This window comes from Coregonus clupeaformis, chromosome 31 (assembly GCF_020615455.1).
Source record: "Coregonus clupeaformis isolate EN_2021a chromosome 31, ASM2061545v1, whole genome shotgun sequence".
Lineage (NCBI taxonomy): Eukaryota > Metazoa > Chordata > Actinopteri > Salmoniformes > Salmonidae > Coregonus > Coregonus clupeaformis.
Window position 1 is genome coordinate 12,547,596 of NC_059222.1, and position 16,679 is coordinate 12,564,274.

Genomic DNA, 16,679 nt, shown 5'->3' on the forward strand with positions numbered 1-16,679 from the left:
GTGTTTGGAGGACAAAGAATGCTGAGTTGCATCCAAAGAACACCATACCTACTGTGAAGCATGGGGGTGGAAACATCATGCTTTGGGGCTGTTTTTCTGCAAAGGGACCAGGACGACTGATCCGTGTAAAGGAAAGAATGAATGGGGCCATGTATCGTGAGATTTTGAGTGAAAACCTCCTTCCATCAGCAAGGGCAATGAAGATGAAACGTGGCTGGGTCTTTCAGCATGACAATGATCCCAAACACACCGCCCGGGCAACGAAGGAGTGGCTTTGTAAGAAGCATTTCAAGGTCCTGGAGTGGCCTAGCCAGTCTCCAGATCTCGACCCCATAGAAAATCTTTGGAGGGAGTTGAAAGTCTGTGTTGCCCAGCGACAGCCTCAAAACATCACTGCTCTAGAGGAGATCTGCATGGAGGAATGGGCCAAAATACCAGCAACAGTGTGTGAAAACCTTGTGAAGACTTACAGAAAACGTTTGACCTGTGTCATTGCCAACAAAGGGTATATAACAAAGTATTGAGAAACTTTTGTTATTGACCAAATACTTATTTCCCACCATAATTTGCAAATAAATTCATTAAAATCCTACAATTGTCATGAGCCCTCTCACTCCACCGGGTTACCACCTTAATGTGTTTCCACTATCTTCCACTCTGCTCATCTCTCTCTCTCTACTCAGCCTAACGAGCTCCACCTGTCCCTGCTCTGCTCGGCTCTAATTACTCTGCCAGCTGCGCTGCATTACCCACTAACCTCTCCCAGTATTTAAAGTCCCGTCTCTCAGCTCTCCTTTGTCAGATCGTCTGCAAAGCTCACACCCGGAACCTGTGTGCTCGCGCTTTTGGCTCACCCTTGTTTTATGACCCCGGACCTGCCTGATTCTTGGATACTCTTCTGCCCCAGGAAAACCAGACCTGCTTTCTGCCATTACGACTCCTGACTACTCTTCGACCCCGTTTTAATAAACTTTCTGGTGTGACGCAATTGTGGTCCTCTTGTCGTCTGTCTGAACCGTGGCAACAATGTGATTTTCTGGATTTTTGTTTCTCATTTTGTCTGTCATAGTTGACGTGTACCTATGATGAAAATTACAGGCCTCTCTCATCTTTTTAAGTGGGAGAACTTGCACAATTGGTGGCTGACTAAATACTTTTTTTCCCCACTGTATGCTGTGTGTATAAACAGTGTAACTAAAATGCAATGTACAGTAGTAGAAATATTAGAATGAGCTATGTCGAGAATACAGTATTTAAATACACAGTGTGAAATGGGAAGTGTCCAGTGGTTTAATGCCTCTATAACATGGGACAGCAGCATTGGATGTGTGTGTGTGTGTGTGTGTGTTTAACTATTCTTGTGGGGACCAGAAGTCCCAACAAGAATAGTAAACTAACAGAAATTTGACCAACTGGGGACATTTTTTTAGTCCCCACGAGGTCAAATGCTATTTCTAGGGGGTTTAGGGTTAAAGTTAGTGTTAGGGTTAGAATTACGTTAAGGGTTAGGGTTAGGAGCTAGGGTTCGTTTTAGGGTTAGGGTTAGGAGCTAGGGTTAGGTTTAGGGTTAGGGTTAAGGTTAGGTTTTTGGGTTAAGGCTAGGGTTAGGGTTAAGGTTAGGGTTAGGGTAAGGGTAAGAGTATGGGTTAGGTTTAGGGTTAGGGGTTAGGGAAAATAGGATTTTGAATGGGACTGAATTGTGTGTCCCCATGAGGTTAGCTGTACAAGACTGTGTGTGTGTGTGTGTGTGTGTGTGTGTGTGTGTGTGTGTGTGTGTGTGTGTGTGTGTGTGTGTGTGTGTGTGTGTGTGTGTGTGTGTGTGTGTGTGTATGGGTCGTTCCACGAAATGCCTTTTGCGTCCTTTGATATTTTAAGTAGAAATTGTGCACCAATATTGAATTTTAAAATTATATTAAATGAAGTGCGCTATAGACCACATGGAGAATTCAATAAATCTGATTTTTTTATATGAATAAAGGCTTGCTAAAGGCCTAGTTATTTTGCTGCTTTGACAGTCATTTTTGAAGATTATTATTTATATTCCATGTGATTTGTGATGAATTTGCGTCTGTCCCTCATTTTAAGGTAAACCCTGTAATGCCAACAATTTACCCCTTTAAAATAGTGTACCATTCCACCAAGTTAAATGATTCACAGCAGGTGACATCGTTTGGGTCTTCTGAACAGCATGGTGGAAAAGGAAGTAAGTATTCTCTCTCTTTTTGGTCTATTTATAATTGTTTTATCATCTTTGACTGAGATGGTCGCGCTCAACACCTCAACCCTGTTCGCTCAATTAATGTTAGGAAAACTTGAATTTAATTAAACTTTCATTATGTGTGGAACATAAGTATAATTCCTCATTTCATGAAAACCATGTGTTCCCATGCTCTTCACCACATGAGGAGTAATGGTTGATCTTCACCTAAAACCTCAAGCCTGTTATCGTCAACCTGTTAGCGACTCAACCGTTTGATATTATATGGGAGTTTACTTGTACAAGGGATACTTAAACAAATAGCAAATGTTGGATTTATAATTTAAAAAAGTTTTAAAATAATAGTTAGAAAGTTACATAAGTGTTCATAACAGGGTTGACAGACAGTATGGTAAAAGTGCATATAAAATGCTCTTAGTTCACATTATTTTAATGCCTGAGATGGGAAAAATAGTTTTTCCATAGGCTAAACATTTCCTCCATGCAATTGAATGTTGAAAGAAGAGATATTTTAAACTTCATTTCGTAAAAGTTTGCATGTCCAAAAGGCACTAATTTTGTGGAACGAGTGAGTGAGCATCACCTGGTAGATGGCTAGTGGTGACTGTTCAACAGTCTGATGGCCTGGAGATAGAAGCAGTTTTTCAGTCCCAGCTTTGACGTGCCTGTATTGTCTCCGTCTGTCAGACGGTAGCCGAGTGAACAGTCCGTGGCTCGGGTGACTAAGGTTCTTAATGATCTTATTGGCCTTCCTTTGACACTGAGTGCTGTAAATGTCCTGGAGGGCAGGCAGTGTGCCCCCGGTGATGGCGCACCACCCTCTGGAGAGCCATGTGGTTGAAGGTGGTGCAGTTGCGGATATATGTGATGCAGCCTGACTAAATGCTCTCAATCGTGCATCTGTAGAAGTTCGAGAGGGTCTTAGGGGGAGATGGAGATGGAGGGAGAGAGAGAGAGAGACTGGGGCAGAGTGGATATCACTATTTCCCAGAGACAAACTCTACTTACAGCCTGGGAACCAAGATAGAAATAGACCCAACAGATTTGCCATGGGTAGTATTTATCTAAACACCTAATTGACCACTCAGGACATTAAGGACATCTCTCTTTTTCATAATTTTTCTCTCTCTCTGTGCACTCATTCCAGCCCTGCCTTCCAGTGCTTACTCAATGGCAGAATATGTTTAGAGTGACGCTAACTATTCATATGATAGTTATGATGCTACATGACAACCCAGAGTAGGTCAACAGCACATGAAAGGGAGGAGAGTTGGTTTAAACAATATGTGAACATGATTAGACTTGGAGAGTAAATGTTCTATTTAGATAACATTTGTGGGGGAAATTGTGGGCAATAAAATAGTTAATGTGGTAACTGGTGCTTCACAATATCAAATTGAGGGCTAAATGTAAAACCAGTCGTTCTTCCTTCTCTGTTCCCATTTCCCATTCTGCTAGCTGTTGGCATGGGAGCCAGGTCAGGAAGATGAGGTCACCATGGTTACAGTGAGACCTAACTTCCAGGATAGTGTGCATGTGGGCTACGTGACAGGGCTGAAGAAGTTCAGAGAGTACTACACCTCTGTGCTTTGTTTCACTACTCCTGGGGATGGACCTCGCAGCCCTGCTAAAGGCCTGAGGACACATGAAGACAGTGAGTTCAAAATGTGTGCGCACGCACGCACTCACACACACACACACACACACTCACACTCACACTCACACTCACACTCACACTCACACACATAAACACACACACACACTGTTGAATGGACATGGCCAATCATACTGAAACATGCCCACTGGGTCAAATATATTATTCAGCACAGCCTAACAGCCTAGTTCTACAGCTCTAATGAATGCATAGGCTACATTTGGGTTTCTGCACACATTCACACATAATTGGGACAAATTTTCTCAAGAGATAATTGGTTGGCCATACTGTACTAGGCCTCTACTTGTCATTACTGCTCAGTGTAAAAGCCCATAAACAGACCTATTAAATTACACTTAATAAACATAGTTTGCTATTTAAGACATCTATGTAATTATGAATGCCATTGAGATCCATGGGATCCATTGTGTTATCGTTCTCATCATAATAACCACTGTGCCCTCCTCTCTAGCTCCTGGGGCTGTGGGTCACCTGAGCTTCACAGATATCCTGGATACGTCTCTCAAAGTGAGCTGGAGAGAACCTGGAGAGAAGAATGGAGTCCTCACAGGTACGCCACGCAAAAGACATTAGAGATGAAGAAGATGACCCACTTCATGTTAAGAGTTGTCTTTATTCTCAATGGATCTGACCACCCATACACATCCCTCTGTTCATCAATGTCCTATGTTTCTCTTCTATTAGGCTCAGTTCATATTTGTTTTTTTTAAAAACTCTACACAAATAATATTGTGTTTATTGATGAATTTGATTGATTCTCTGTTCCAGGCTACCGTATCTCATGGGAGGAGTTTAACCGCACCAACACACGGGTGACCCACTACCTCCCCAACGTGACCCTGGAGTACCGCGTCACAGGGCTGACTGCCCTCACAACCTACACCATCGAGGTGGCCAGCATGACCTCCAAGGGCCAGGGACAACTGTCCTCCTCCACCATCTCTTCTGGAGTACCTCCAGGTCAGTACCCAACCAGTCCCTAACCCTACCCCGTTATCCCTAACCCCAGCCAGGGGAAAACTGTCCTCCTCCACCATCTCTTCTGGAGTGCCTCCAAGTCAGTACTACCGACACATGACTCCCACAGTCCCTTGTGAGTCCCAAAAGGCCCCTTATTTACTTTATAGTGCACTACATTTAGATGCAGCCCTGACCATATCAGATGCAGCCCTGACTGAGCTCAGCCAGAGTGCTAGCTGGTATCCTGATTGCTAGCCTCAGCATCACTAACCCTCCTCAGTCCATGTCCAGGCCTTACCCAAAACTTGTCCGCTACTCCCAGAACCCAGCCTCCAGCGGGCTGCCCGGTCACCCCAGTCACTTCCATCCCAAAACTTCCCTAACCTCTCACCATTTCTACAGAATCCTGACTGACAGTAACTGTGTGTGTCGGTCTTGCTCCAGACACTATGAAACCGTACCCCAATCAGTCAGGCAGGCAGAACTGTGACAGACAGAGAGCCATAAAGTATGAGACTACACCAGACCAGGGGACTTACTTCTCCACTTCAAAACAGATTTTAATACACTTCACCCAGAAACCCGGCCAAAAGTAAGAGCCCATCGAGACCATTTAGGATAATTCCAGTTTACGATTTTCTATTAAAACATGCTACAGTGTATTATAAAAATACAATACTTCCAGTCAATTATTATTGCACCGGCGGCTCCCCCAGACACTATACTATATGTCTTTCAGAGCTGTCAAATAAAAAGACCCATTCTATCGAGGGCTACATTTAGTAAGATATAGAGCTATGGTTATCGTTCCCAGAATGGTGATTACTATGGCTATAGCTCTACTTATCCACCCTAGAGATCTCTCTCTGTGTTTTTGTCTGAATAACCAGTCATGCTAATGATTTAAATGTGCTGATTTTACTATTCTGGTCATATAGTCTATAGTCCATTTCATTATGAGCCAGTAGACCCACTCCATCACCTTGAAGAGTTGGCCCCTTTCACTATACAGTGCCCTATGGTGTGCTTGTGTATCAGGCTTGCATCCCAAATGGCACTCGTATTAGTGCACTGCTTTTGACCAGGTCCCATAGGGCTCTGGCCAGAGGTAGTGCACTATAAAGGGAATAGGGTGCGATTTGGCATGATGCCTTGTGCAAAGGTGAGGTCTGTTGTTTTACTTGTAAGCAGAGTTTATGTATTGGTGTATTGGTACGACATTATGAAAAGGGATTAAATGAAGGCGACTGAACTAAATCACCATAGTGGTTGCCTGGCAATTAGTCACGCTTGTCATTTCACATAAGAACTATGCAGAGAACGAGTGCAGCAGCTCACTGCTTTTTCCTAGATCCCATCTAGTCCTGCTGATCTGAAAAGTTTTGTTTATTCTTATCTGAGAACTTTGAGTGGAGTGAAGCAAAACTCTCATGAGAGCGAGATAATTCAAAAGCATTGGCTCATCTCCGGTGCAATATCAATTTTAGAGCACAAGGGTGCACTGTCACTCAGTAATATATTTCCCTGTAGGCAACTTTTATAAGACTCCGGAGCACAGATATGAGAACTGAGATCCAAGCCTGAATAATCCTATTGATACTTTTCATTTAGAAAGACTTATTGGAGAACTAAGTTAATCTTTAATTTGTGAATATAGTAGATGCATAGTTCTGAAAACAATACTTCCTAAACCAGTAAGGATTTAAAAGATAGAGAGATATAATGTAGAAAACCTAATTCATTTTTTTTAAGCATTACATTAGGCATAGAGACGACTGTATTATGTTTTCTGCCCCACTCATGACTTACAACTCTTTACTGTATTAAAGGCCCTGTCTGACCCTCTCTGTTCCTTCCCTTTCTCCCTGTATTATTCCCTCCTTTCATATGGAAAATACGGTATGTGTTAAAACTCTCCCTCCCTCTCTCTCTCTTTCTTTCTTTCTTTCTGTTTCTCTCACATTTTCTCTTTCTTTATTTTTCTCTCTCATTTTCTCTCTTTCTCTCTCATTCTCTCTCTCTCTCTCTCTCTCTCTCTCTCTCTCTCTCTCTCTCTCTCTCTCTCTCTCTCTCTCTCTCTCTCTCTCTCTCTCTCTCTCTCTCTCCCTCTCTCTGTCTCTCTCTCTCTCTCTCTCTCTCTCTCTCTCTCTCTCTCTCTCTCTCTCTCTCTCTCTCTCTCTCTCTCTCTCTCTCTCTGTCTCTGTCTGTGTAGAGCTGCCTGGTCCTCCCACCAACATGGCCATCTCCAACATCGGCCCTCGATCCATCACCCTCCAGTTCAAACCCGGCTATGATGGAAAGACCTCCATCTCTCGCTGGCAGGTAGAGGCCCAGGTAAGAAGGTCTTCTTCCCCAGAGAGAGGAGCTCATCCTGGCCTTAAAGTCTCTGACCGCTCCCCTCTGATCTGTGACCCACATCGACTATGAGTCCCAAATGGCACCCTATTACCTATATACTGCACGACTTATAGGGTGCCATTTGGGATGCAGCCTATATCATGTTGTGTTGTGTGTTGTTGTTGTGTTTAGGTCAGTGTGATAGGAGACAATGAGGACTGGGTGATTGTTCACCAGCTGCCCAACGAGCCTGATGCCCGCTCCATGGAGGTGCCAGGACTCAACCCATACACCTTCTACAGGTAAGCTACTATATACCCACTTTCTACAGGTAGGCTACTATATACCCCTACACCTTTGACAGGTACTATACTTAACTCCTATACCTTGACCCCTACCCATTCTAGAAGTGTGAGGCCCACCTACCCCCAATTTAACACAGCCTTAACTCTATTCTATTCTATTTGTAGAACCCTGTGTTTTTCCTGACCATGTAACCTGGCCACAAAAAACTCTTATGGAATCCTATGGATCACTCCTGTGATAACTTTGCTCTTGTTTCCTCTCTCCCGCTAGGTTCCGTATGCGTCAGGTAAACATTGTGGGTACCAGTCCTCCAAGTCAGCCCTCCAGAAAGATCCAGACCTTGCAGGCCCCTCCAGACATGTCCCCCGCCAATGTCACCCTGCGCACGGCCAGCGAGACCAGTCTGTGGCTTCGATGGGTGGTACGTGACGTCTCAACAGACTGACATTATGATGTGATGCTCTGAGTTTATCATCAAGTGATGATGACTGGCTGTGTGTCTTTGTGTGTTGTAGTTTTTGTCTCGTTTCCTTCTTTCATTTTCCCTCTTTCTCCCTCTCCCTCTCGCTCGCTCTCTCCCTCTCCACCCCCCTTTCTCCCTCTTCCTCTCCCCCTCCCTCTCCCTCTTTCTCTCTCACCCCCCTCCCAGCCCCTACCAGAGTGGGAGTACAATGGGAACCCAGATCTGTTGGGCTACCGGGTCCAGTACTCCCGTACAGGCTCCCAGGGCAGGGCGCTGACCCATGTGATAGCTGACCGGCTGGAGAGGGAGTTCACTATCGAGGACCTGGAGGAGTGGACAGAGTACGAGGTCAGGGTTCAGGCTCTCAACGGCATCGGGGCCGGGCCCTGGAGCCAGCCAGTCAGAGGGAGGACCAGGGAGTCTGGTGAGATTACACATCACACTCTATGTCTGCGCCTCAAATGGCACCCTATTCCCTATACAGTATAGTGCAATACTTTTGACCAGGGCCCATAGGGAATAGTGTGCAATTTGGGACACACACTATATGATAGTACACTATATGATAGTACACAGAAAATCCTCCAGTGTTGAATCAACACTGAGAGTGTTAAATTAAGACTGAAAGCCTGGACCCGTATAGACACAGGAAAGTATTAAATTAACACACTGCTTGGTGTAAAGCCTTATTTCCCAGAGTGCCTTGCCTTTCGAGTGAATTGTAGAGTTACCACCCATGACTGTATTTGTTAGTGATAGAGACATGGTTGTTGCATTCATCCATTTTCAGTCATATGGACATCACCAAGTGAGATCCTGAGGGAATGAAATGTTATTATTTAACACAATACGTATTTCATAAGGCCTTATTTTGAGGGCCTACACTCTAAACATAACATTTAACTCTGTAAGTGTTGAATAAACACTCATTGGTGTAAAATAACCCCAGTGTTGGTGTTAATAACCAGAGTTGAACCAAAACCACACCCATCATTATCATATTTCCCAGCAAGCTCTATTGCAGGTTGATTTTAAGAATTGTTTCTTTCAATATCTATGTTTTTGCATGTACATTGATTGATTAATGAATGCTATGCTTTCTCAAATATACACTAACGTTCAGAAGTCACTTAGAAATGTCCTTGTTTTCGAAAGAAAAGCAATTTTTTTGTCCATTAAAATAACATCAAATTGATCAGAAATACCGATACAGTGTAGACATTGTTAATGTTGTAAATGGCTATTGTAGCTGGAAACGGCTGATTTTTAATGGAATATCTACTTAGGCGTACAGGGGCCCATTATCAGCAACCATCAGTCCTGTGTTCCAATGGCACGTTGTGTTTGCTAATCCATGTTTATCATTTTAAAAGGCTAATTGATCATTAGAAAACCCTTTTGCAATTATGTTAGCACAGCTGAAAACTGTTGTGCTGATTAAAGAAGCAATAAAACTGGCCTTCTTGAGACTAGTTGAATATCTGGAGCATCAGCAATTGTGGGTTTGATTACAGGATCAAAATGGTCAGAAACAAAGAACGTTGTTCTGAAACTCGTCAGTCTATTCTTGTTCTGAGAAATGAAGGCTATTCCATGCGAGAAATTGATTATCTAAACTAATCCAATATGTTATTTGGATTTATTGCACACGTTACTGAAGTGGTTGTTCCAGTTTAGATGCCTTAGGTAGTCTCATATTTCAGTATTAAGTGGTTAGTATCCCATTGGGGATATCACTTGAGGATATTACATTGGGATTTGCATAGGCTTTGAATGAGCTCATATGCTTCTGTAAGCTTCATTAAAGCTACAAAGTGACAGTGTTAAACCTTAACGTGAAAACAATTCAACATAGCAGATGAACCGGAATGACATTTACTCTCACGGGTGGCCAAAAATTACTTGTTGCCAGCCACACCCCTATTAAGCCAAGCCTCCAGTCTTTTGATCTGACCCGCTGGGTCATATCTCAATAACCGAGCATCAACAAACCAACCTTGCTCTTTAAAAATAATAAGTGACCCAATGCCTGCAACCCAGCAATTGGGTCATTCAAATAACCCAGTATTTTTTTTTGCGTAAGCCCTCAAAATAATGCCTAATGAAATACATATTGTATTGAGTTAAATAATTACATTTTAATAACATATTCACTTAGGATCTCAATTGGTGAAGTCCATAGGACTGAACATGGATGTATGCAACAAGCATGTCTCTGTCACTAACAAATTCAGTATTGGGTGGTAACTCTACAATTCACTCGAAAGGCAAGGCATTCTGGGAAATATGCAAATAAAGCTTTACACTAAGCAGTGTGTTAATTCAACACTGTTCAGTGCCTATACAGGTACACACTTTCAGTGTTCACTTAACACAGGGGAATTTGCAGTGTAGTTACATTTTCTTTGATTACGGTATATCCTGTTTTATTTGGTTAATAACATCTCAACAGTTGGTGGAGTCTCACACACAGCACTGATGTTCAGTCTTTAATTTAGGCACTCTTTGATCTACACACTTCATTAATTTTAGGACATAAAAGGCATGGTCTAATGTATGTTCCTATGGCTACTGCTTCAACCACCCACACTATTAGACCCACTGATCTACAGTACCAGGCTCTCAGACACACACACTGTGTGCAGGTTGTATTCACCCATGTGAATACAATCTGACTTCCTGCATATTACCTCTTTTATCTACCCACGCGTATGGTATGGGGCCAGGGTCATTTTATTCTTCCTGCCTCATGGAGCCATATGAAATGGACACCAACCTGTCTGCCTGCCTTCTGCTCCTTCACACAGTCTTTCTCTCTCTGTCTCTGTCTCTGTCTCTGTCTCTGTCTCTGTCTCTGTCTCTCAATTCAATTCAATTCAATTCAATTGCTTTATTGGCATGGGAAACATATGTTAACATTGCCAAAGCAAGTGAAGTAGATGGTAAACAAAAGTGAAATAAACAATAGATATTAACAGTAAACATTACACTCATTAGTTCTAAAAGAATAAAGACATTTCAAATGTCATATTATGTTTATATATACAGTGTTGTAACAATGTGCAAATAGTTAAAGTACAAATGGGAAAATAAATAAACATAAATATGGGTTGTATTTACAATGGTGTTTGTTCTTCACTGGTTGCCCTTTTCTTGTGGCAACCGGTCACAAATGTTGCTGCTGTGATGGCACACTGTGGTTTTTCACCCAGTAGATAAGGGAGTTTATCAAAATTGGGTTTGTTTTCGAATTCTTTGTGGATCTCTGTAATCTGAGGGAAACATGTGTCTCTAATATGGTCTCTCTCTCTCTCCCAAAAACAAACTAAAGTGAGGCATGAGTTGTTATTTCATTACGCTTTGTCTTGCTGTCTCTGGATGTTCTTGTAGAAGAGGCAAAGGGTTAGGATGTTCTCTCTCTGTCTCTGTCTCTGTCTCTGTCTCTGTCTCTGTCTCTGTCTCTGTCTCTGTCTCTGTCTCTGTCTCTGTCTCTGTCTCTCTGTGCTGGTGCAGTCACTGTGGATACCAGACTTTAGGGAGAGGGGAGTAGAGGAGGAAATTGGGAACACATGGGCTAGAATGTGGAATTCCTCTGCATTTTTTCATTTTTTCCACTCACTCCAGCAAATTCTTCCAAATCAGTGTATTATGTCCAGGGACGAGTGCCAGGAAGGAGCCGTAGCCTAGCTGGCCTGTTATAGAGCTGTGCTTTCTCTGGAGCTACAGCCACGCCTGGGTTAGACACTAGGCCTCAGTGGTTCACCAGTATGTGTCTTCAATGCTACACACGCAAGCACACACTCTCACACACACTCACACACACACAAAGGCCCATGAACATCATGGAACGCATGGCAAAAACTGGATGTCGTCGTTTAGTTCATAAAAGTGTATCTTTCTTTTATTAATTTTTTATTCCCTCCAGTCCCCTCCTGTGGCCCTACCAACATGTCAGCCTTCGCCACCACCTCCAGCAGTATCCTGGTGCGCTGGTTTGAAGTACCGGAACAAGACCGGAATGGACTTATCCTGGGCTACAAGGTGTGTGAGGCGTTCAGTTATCACCCTCGCCTCCAAGAAGGATACAATACTGTACAACTAAATAATTCCATTACTCACTCTCCTTTCTAATCCAATATCTTCCTTCTCTCTTGCCTAATTCCACTCTCTCATCCCGTCTCTCTTCCACTCTGTCTTCCCCTCGCTCTTCCCATCTTCCCTCTCTTCTCCCCTCTTCCCTCTCTTTTCCTCTCATCTCTTCTCTCCCTCCTTCAGGTGTTGTATAAGGAGAAGGACTCAGACTCGTCCCTCCAGTTGTGGACAGTAGAGGGGAACGCCAGCCACAGTGTCCAGCTGACTGGTCTGGGGAAATACGTCCTCTATGAGATCCAGGTCCTGGCCTTCACCCGCATCGGAGACGGCATGCCCAGCTCACCGCACATACTGGAGAGGACCCTGGATGACGGTACACCCTGCGCTGCCTAATATCTACCTGTCTAAATTTACAATACCTATAAAAGCCTTAGATATTGAACAGTGATGTACAGTCATGGTCAAAAGTTTTGAGAATGACACAAATATAAATGTTCACAGTCTGCTGCCTCAGTTTTTATGATGTCAATTTTCATATACTCCAGAATGTTATGAAGAGTGATCAGATGAATTGCAATTAATTGCAAAGTCCCTCAGTGATGTGCTTTGCCATGAAAATGAAACTTAATCCCCCCCAAAAAAACATTTCCACTGCATTTCAGCCCTGCCACAAAAGGACCAGCTGACATCATGTCAGTGATTCTCTTGTTAACATAGGTGAGAGTGTTGACGAGGACAAGGCTGGAGATCACTCTGTCATGCTGATTGAGTTAGAATCACAGACTGGAAGCTTTAAAAGGAGGGTGGTGCTTGAAATCATTGTTCTTCCTCTGTTAACCATGGTTACCTGCAAGGAAACACGTGCCGTCATCATTGCTTTGCACAAAAAGGGCTTCACAGGCAAGGATATTGCTGCTAGTAAGATTGCACCTAAATCAACCATTTATCGGATCATCAAGAACTTCAAGGAGAGAGGTTCAATTGTTGTGAACAAGGCTTCAGGGCGCCCAAAAAAGTCCAGCAAGCGCCAGGACCGTCTCCTAAAGTTGATTCGGCTGCGGGATCGTGGCACCACCAGTGCAGAGCTTGCTCAGGAATGGCAGCAGGCAGGTGTGAGTGCATCTGCACGCACAGTGAGGCGAAGACTTTTGGAGGATGGCCTGGTGTCAAGAAGGGCAGCGAGGAAGCCACAAGGGCAGCGAGGAAAAACATCAGGGACAGACTGATTTTCTGCAAAAGGTACAGGGATTGGACTGCTGAGGACTGGGGTAAAGTCATTTTCTCTGATGAATCCCCTTTCCGATTGATTGGGGCATCCAGAAAAAAGCTTGTCCGGAGAAGACAAGGTGAGCGCTACCATCAGTCCTGTGTCATGCCAACAGTAAAGCATCCTGAGACCATTCATGTGTGGGGTTGCTTCTCAGCCAAGGGAGTGGGTTCACTCACAATTTTGCCTAAGAACACAGCCATGAATAAAGAATGGTACCAACACATGCTCTGAGAGCAACTTCTCCCAACCATCCAAGAACAGTTTGGTGACGAACAATGCCTTTTCCAGCATGATGGAGCACCTTGCCAAAAGGCAAAATTGATGACTAAGTGGCTCGGGGAAAAAAACATCAACATTTTGGGTCCATGGCCAGGAAACTCCCCAGACATTAATCCCATTGAGAACTTGTGGTCAATCCTCAAGAGGCGGGTGGACAAACAAAACCCCACAAATGCTGACAAACTCCAAGCATTGATTATGCAAGAATGGGCTGCAATCAGTCAGGATGTGGCCCAGAAGTTAATTGACAGCATGCCAGGGCGGATTGCAGAGGTCTTGAAAAAGAAGGGTCAACACTGCAAATATTGACTCTTTGCATAAACTTAATGTAATGTCAATAAAAGCCTTTGACACTTATGGAATGCTTGTAATTATACTTCAGTATACCATAGTAACATCTGACAAAAATATGTAAAAACACTGAAGCAGCAAACTTTGTGAAGATCAATACTTGTGTCATTCTCAAAACTTTTGACCACGACTGTATACATTCAAATGTTATTTGTTACATGCTTCGTAAACAACAGGTGTAGACTAACAGTGAAATGCTTACGGGCCATTCCCAACAAGATTATAACACAAGGAATAAATACACAATGAGTAACGATAACTTGGCTATATACACGGGGTACCAGTACCAAGTCGATGTGGAGGGGTATGAGATAATTGAGGTAGATATGTACTGTACATATAGGTAGGGATAAAGTGACTAGGCAACAGGATAGACAATTAACAGTAACAGCAGCACATGTGATGAGTCAAAAGAGTGCAAAAAGGGTCAATGCAAATAGTCCGGGTAGCTATTGGTTAACTATTTAACTAACTATTTAGCAGTCTTATGGCATGGGGTAGAAGCTGTTCAGGGTCCTGTTGGTTCCAGACTTGGTGCATCGGTACAGCTTGCTGTGCGGTAGCAGAGAGAACAGTCTATGACTTGGGTGGCTGGAGTATTTGACAATTTTTAGGGCCTTCCTCTGACACCGCCTGGTATAGAGGTCCTGGATGGCAGGGAGCTCGGCCCCAGTGATGTGCTGGGCCATACGCACTACCCTCTGTATCACCTTGTGGTCGGATGCCAAGCAGTTGTCATACCAAGCGGTGATGCAGCCAGTCAAGATGCTCTCAATGGTGCAGCTGTATAACTTTTTGAGGATCTGAGGGCCCATGCCAAATCTTTTCAGTCTCCTGATGGATAAGAGGCGTTGTCGTGCCCTCTTCACGACTGTGTTGGTGTGTGTGGACCATAATAGTTCCTTAGTTTAAATGCCTTGGTTCAAATGCCTTCCGTTTCATTTTTCAGTATTTATTTATCTGTGAATATATATATATTTTTTTACTGCTCTAGGGATATAATTATTGCTTGCATAAACGTATTTACTATTATGTATAGATTGATTTTTCACTCTTTATGTGGTGCGCACTGTACAGAACACTGGAAGAATTATCACTGAATTATCACAGTGAATTATTTTAATGTTTGTTTATGTGTCAATTAATCCCATAAGGAATGGGTTGCCAACTGGCGATTTGACACAAAAATTAAATTCCTTAGTGATATGGACATCGAGGAACTGGAAGCTCTCGACCTGCTCCACTACAGCCCCGTCAATGTGGATGGGGGTGTGCTCGGCCCTCCGTTTCCTGTAGTCCACGATCAGCTTCTTTTTCTGGCTGACGTTGAGGGAGAGGTTGTTGTCCTGAACCACCCTGTCAATTCTCTGACCTTCTCACTGTAGGCTGTCTCATCGTCATTGGTGTGTCGTCCGCAAACTTAATGATGGTGTTGGTGCTGTAGTCAATGAACAGCATTTTCACATACAGTGGGGAGAAAAAGTATTTGATACACTGCCGATTTTGCAGGTTTTCCTACTTACAAAGCATGTAGAGGTCTGTAATTTTTATCATAGGTACACTTCAACTGTGAGAGACGGAATCTAAAACAAAAGTCCAGAAAATCACTTTGTATTATTTTAAAGTAATTAATTTGCATTTTATTGCATGACATAAGTATTTGATACATCAGAAAAGCAGAACTTAATATTTGGTACAGAAACCTTTGTTTGCAATTACAGAGATCATATGTTTCCTGTAGGTCTTGACCAGGTTTGCACACACTGCAGCAGGGATTTTGGCCCACTCCTCCATACAGACCTTCTCCAGATCCTTCAGGTTTCGGGGCTGTCGCTGGGCAATACGGACTTTCAGCTCCCTCCAAAGATGTTCTATTGGGTTCAGGTCTGGAGACTGGCTAAACCACTCCAGGACCTTAAGATGTTTCTTATGGAGCCACTCCTTAGTTGCCCTGGCTGTGTGTTTCGGGTCGTTGTCATGCTGGAAGACCCAGCCACGACCCATCTTCAATGCTCTTACTGAGGGAAGGAGGTTGTTGGCCAAGATCTCACGATACATGGCCCCATCCATCCTCCCCTCAATACGGTGCAGTCGTCCTGTCCCCTTTGCAGAAAAGCATCCCCAAAGAATGATGTTTCCACCTCCATGCTTCACGGTTGGGATGGTGTTCTTGGGGTTGTACTCATCCTTCTTCTTCCTCCAAACACGGCGAGTGGAGTTTAGACCAAAAAGCTCTATTTTTGTCTCATCAGACCCCATGACCTTCTCCCATTCCTCCTCTGGATCATCCAGATGGTCATTGGCAAACTTCAGACGGGCCTGGACATGCGCTGGCTTGAGCAGGGGGACCTTGCGTGCGCTGCAGGATTTTAATCCATGACGGCGTAGTGTGTTACTAATGGTTTTCTTTGAGACTGTGGTCCCAGCTCTCTTCAGGTCATTGACCAGGTCCTGCCGTGTAGTTCTGGGCTGATCCTCACCTTCCTCATGATCATTGATGCCCCACGAGGTGAGATCTTGCATGGAGCCCCCAGACCGAGGGTGATTGACCGTCATCTTGAACTTCTTCCATTTTCTAATAATTGCGGCAACAGTTGTTGCCTTCTCACCAAGCTGCTTGCCTATTGTCCTGTAGCCCATCCCAGCCTTGTGCAGGTCTACAATTGTATCCCTGATGTCCTTACACAGCTCTCTGGTCTTGGCCATTGTGGAGAGGTTGGAGTCTGTT

At 43.7% G+C, this 16,679-nt stretch overlaps 1 protein-coding gene across 1 annotated transcript in view; it reads left to right on the plus strand.

Annotated features, from left to right (window-relative positions):
• sdk2b (sidekick cell adhesion molecule 2b) overlaps positions 1 to 16,679 on the plus strand; it is a 435,742-nt gene that overhangs the window by 363,568 nt on the left and 55,495 nt on the right. The window contains exons 19-27 of the mRNA XM_045209786.1: positions 3,677 to 3,872; positions 4,345 to 4,443; positions 4,662 to 4,853; positions 7,066 to 7,187; positions 7,383 to 7,492; positions 7,767 to 7,917; positions 8,146 to 8,383; positions 11,885 to 12,000; positions 12,235 to 12,424. Coding sequence (XP_045065721.1) covers positions 3,677 to 3,872; positions 4,345 to 4,443; positions 4,662 to 4,853; positions 7,066 to 7,187; positions 7,383 to 7,492; positions 7,767 to 7,917; positions 8,146 to 8,383; positions 11,885 to 12,000; positions 12,235 to 12,424 — 1,414 coding nt within the window. The remainder of the gene's footprint in view (positions 1 to 3,676; positions 3,873 to 4,344; positions 4,444 to 4,661; positions 4,854 to 7,065; positions 7,188 to 7,382; positions 7,493 to 7,766; positions 7,918 to 8,145; positions 8,384 to 11,884; positions 12,001 to 12,234; positions 12,425 to 16,679) is intronic.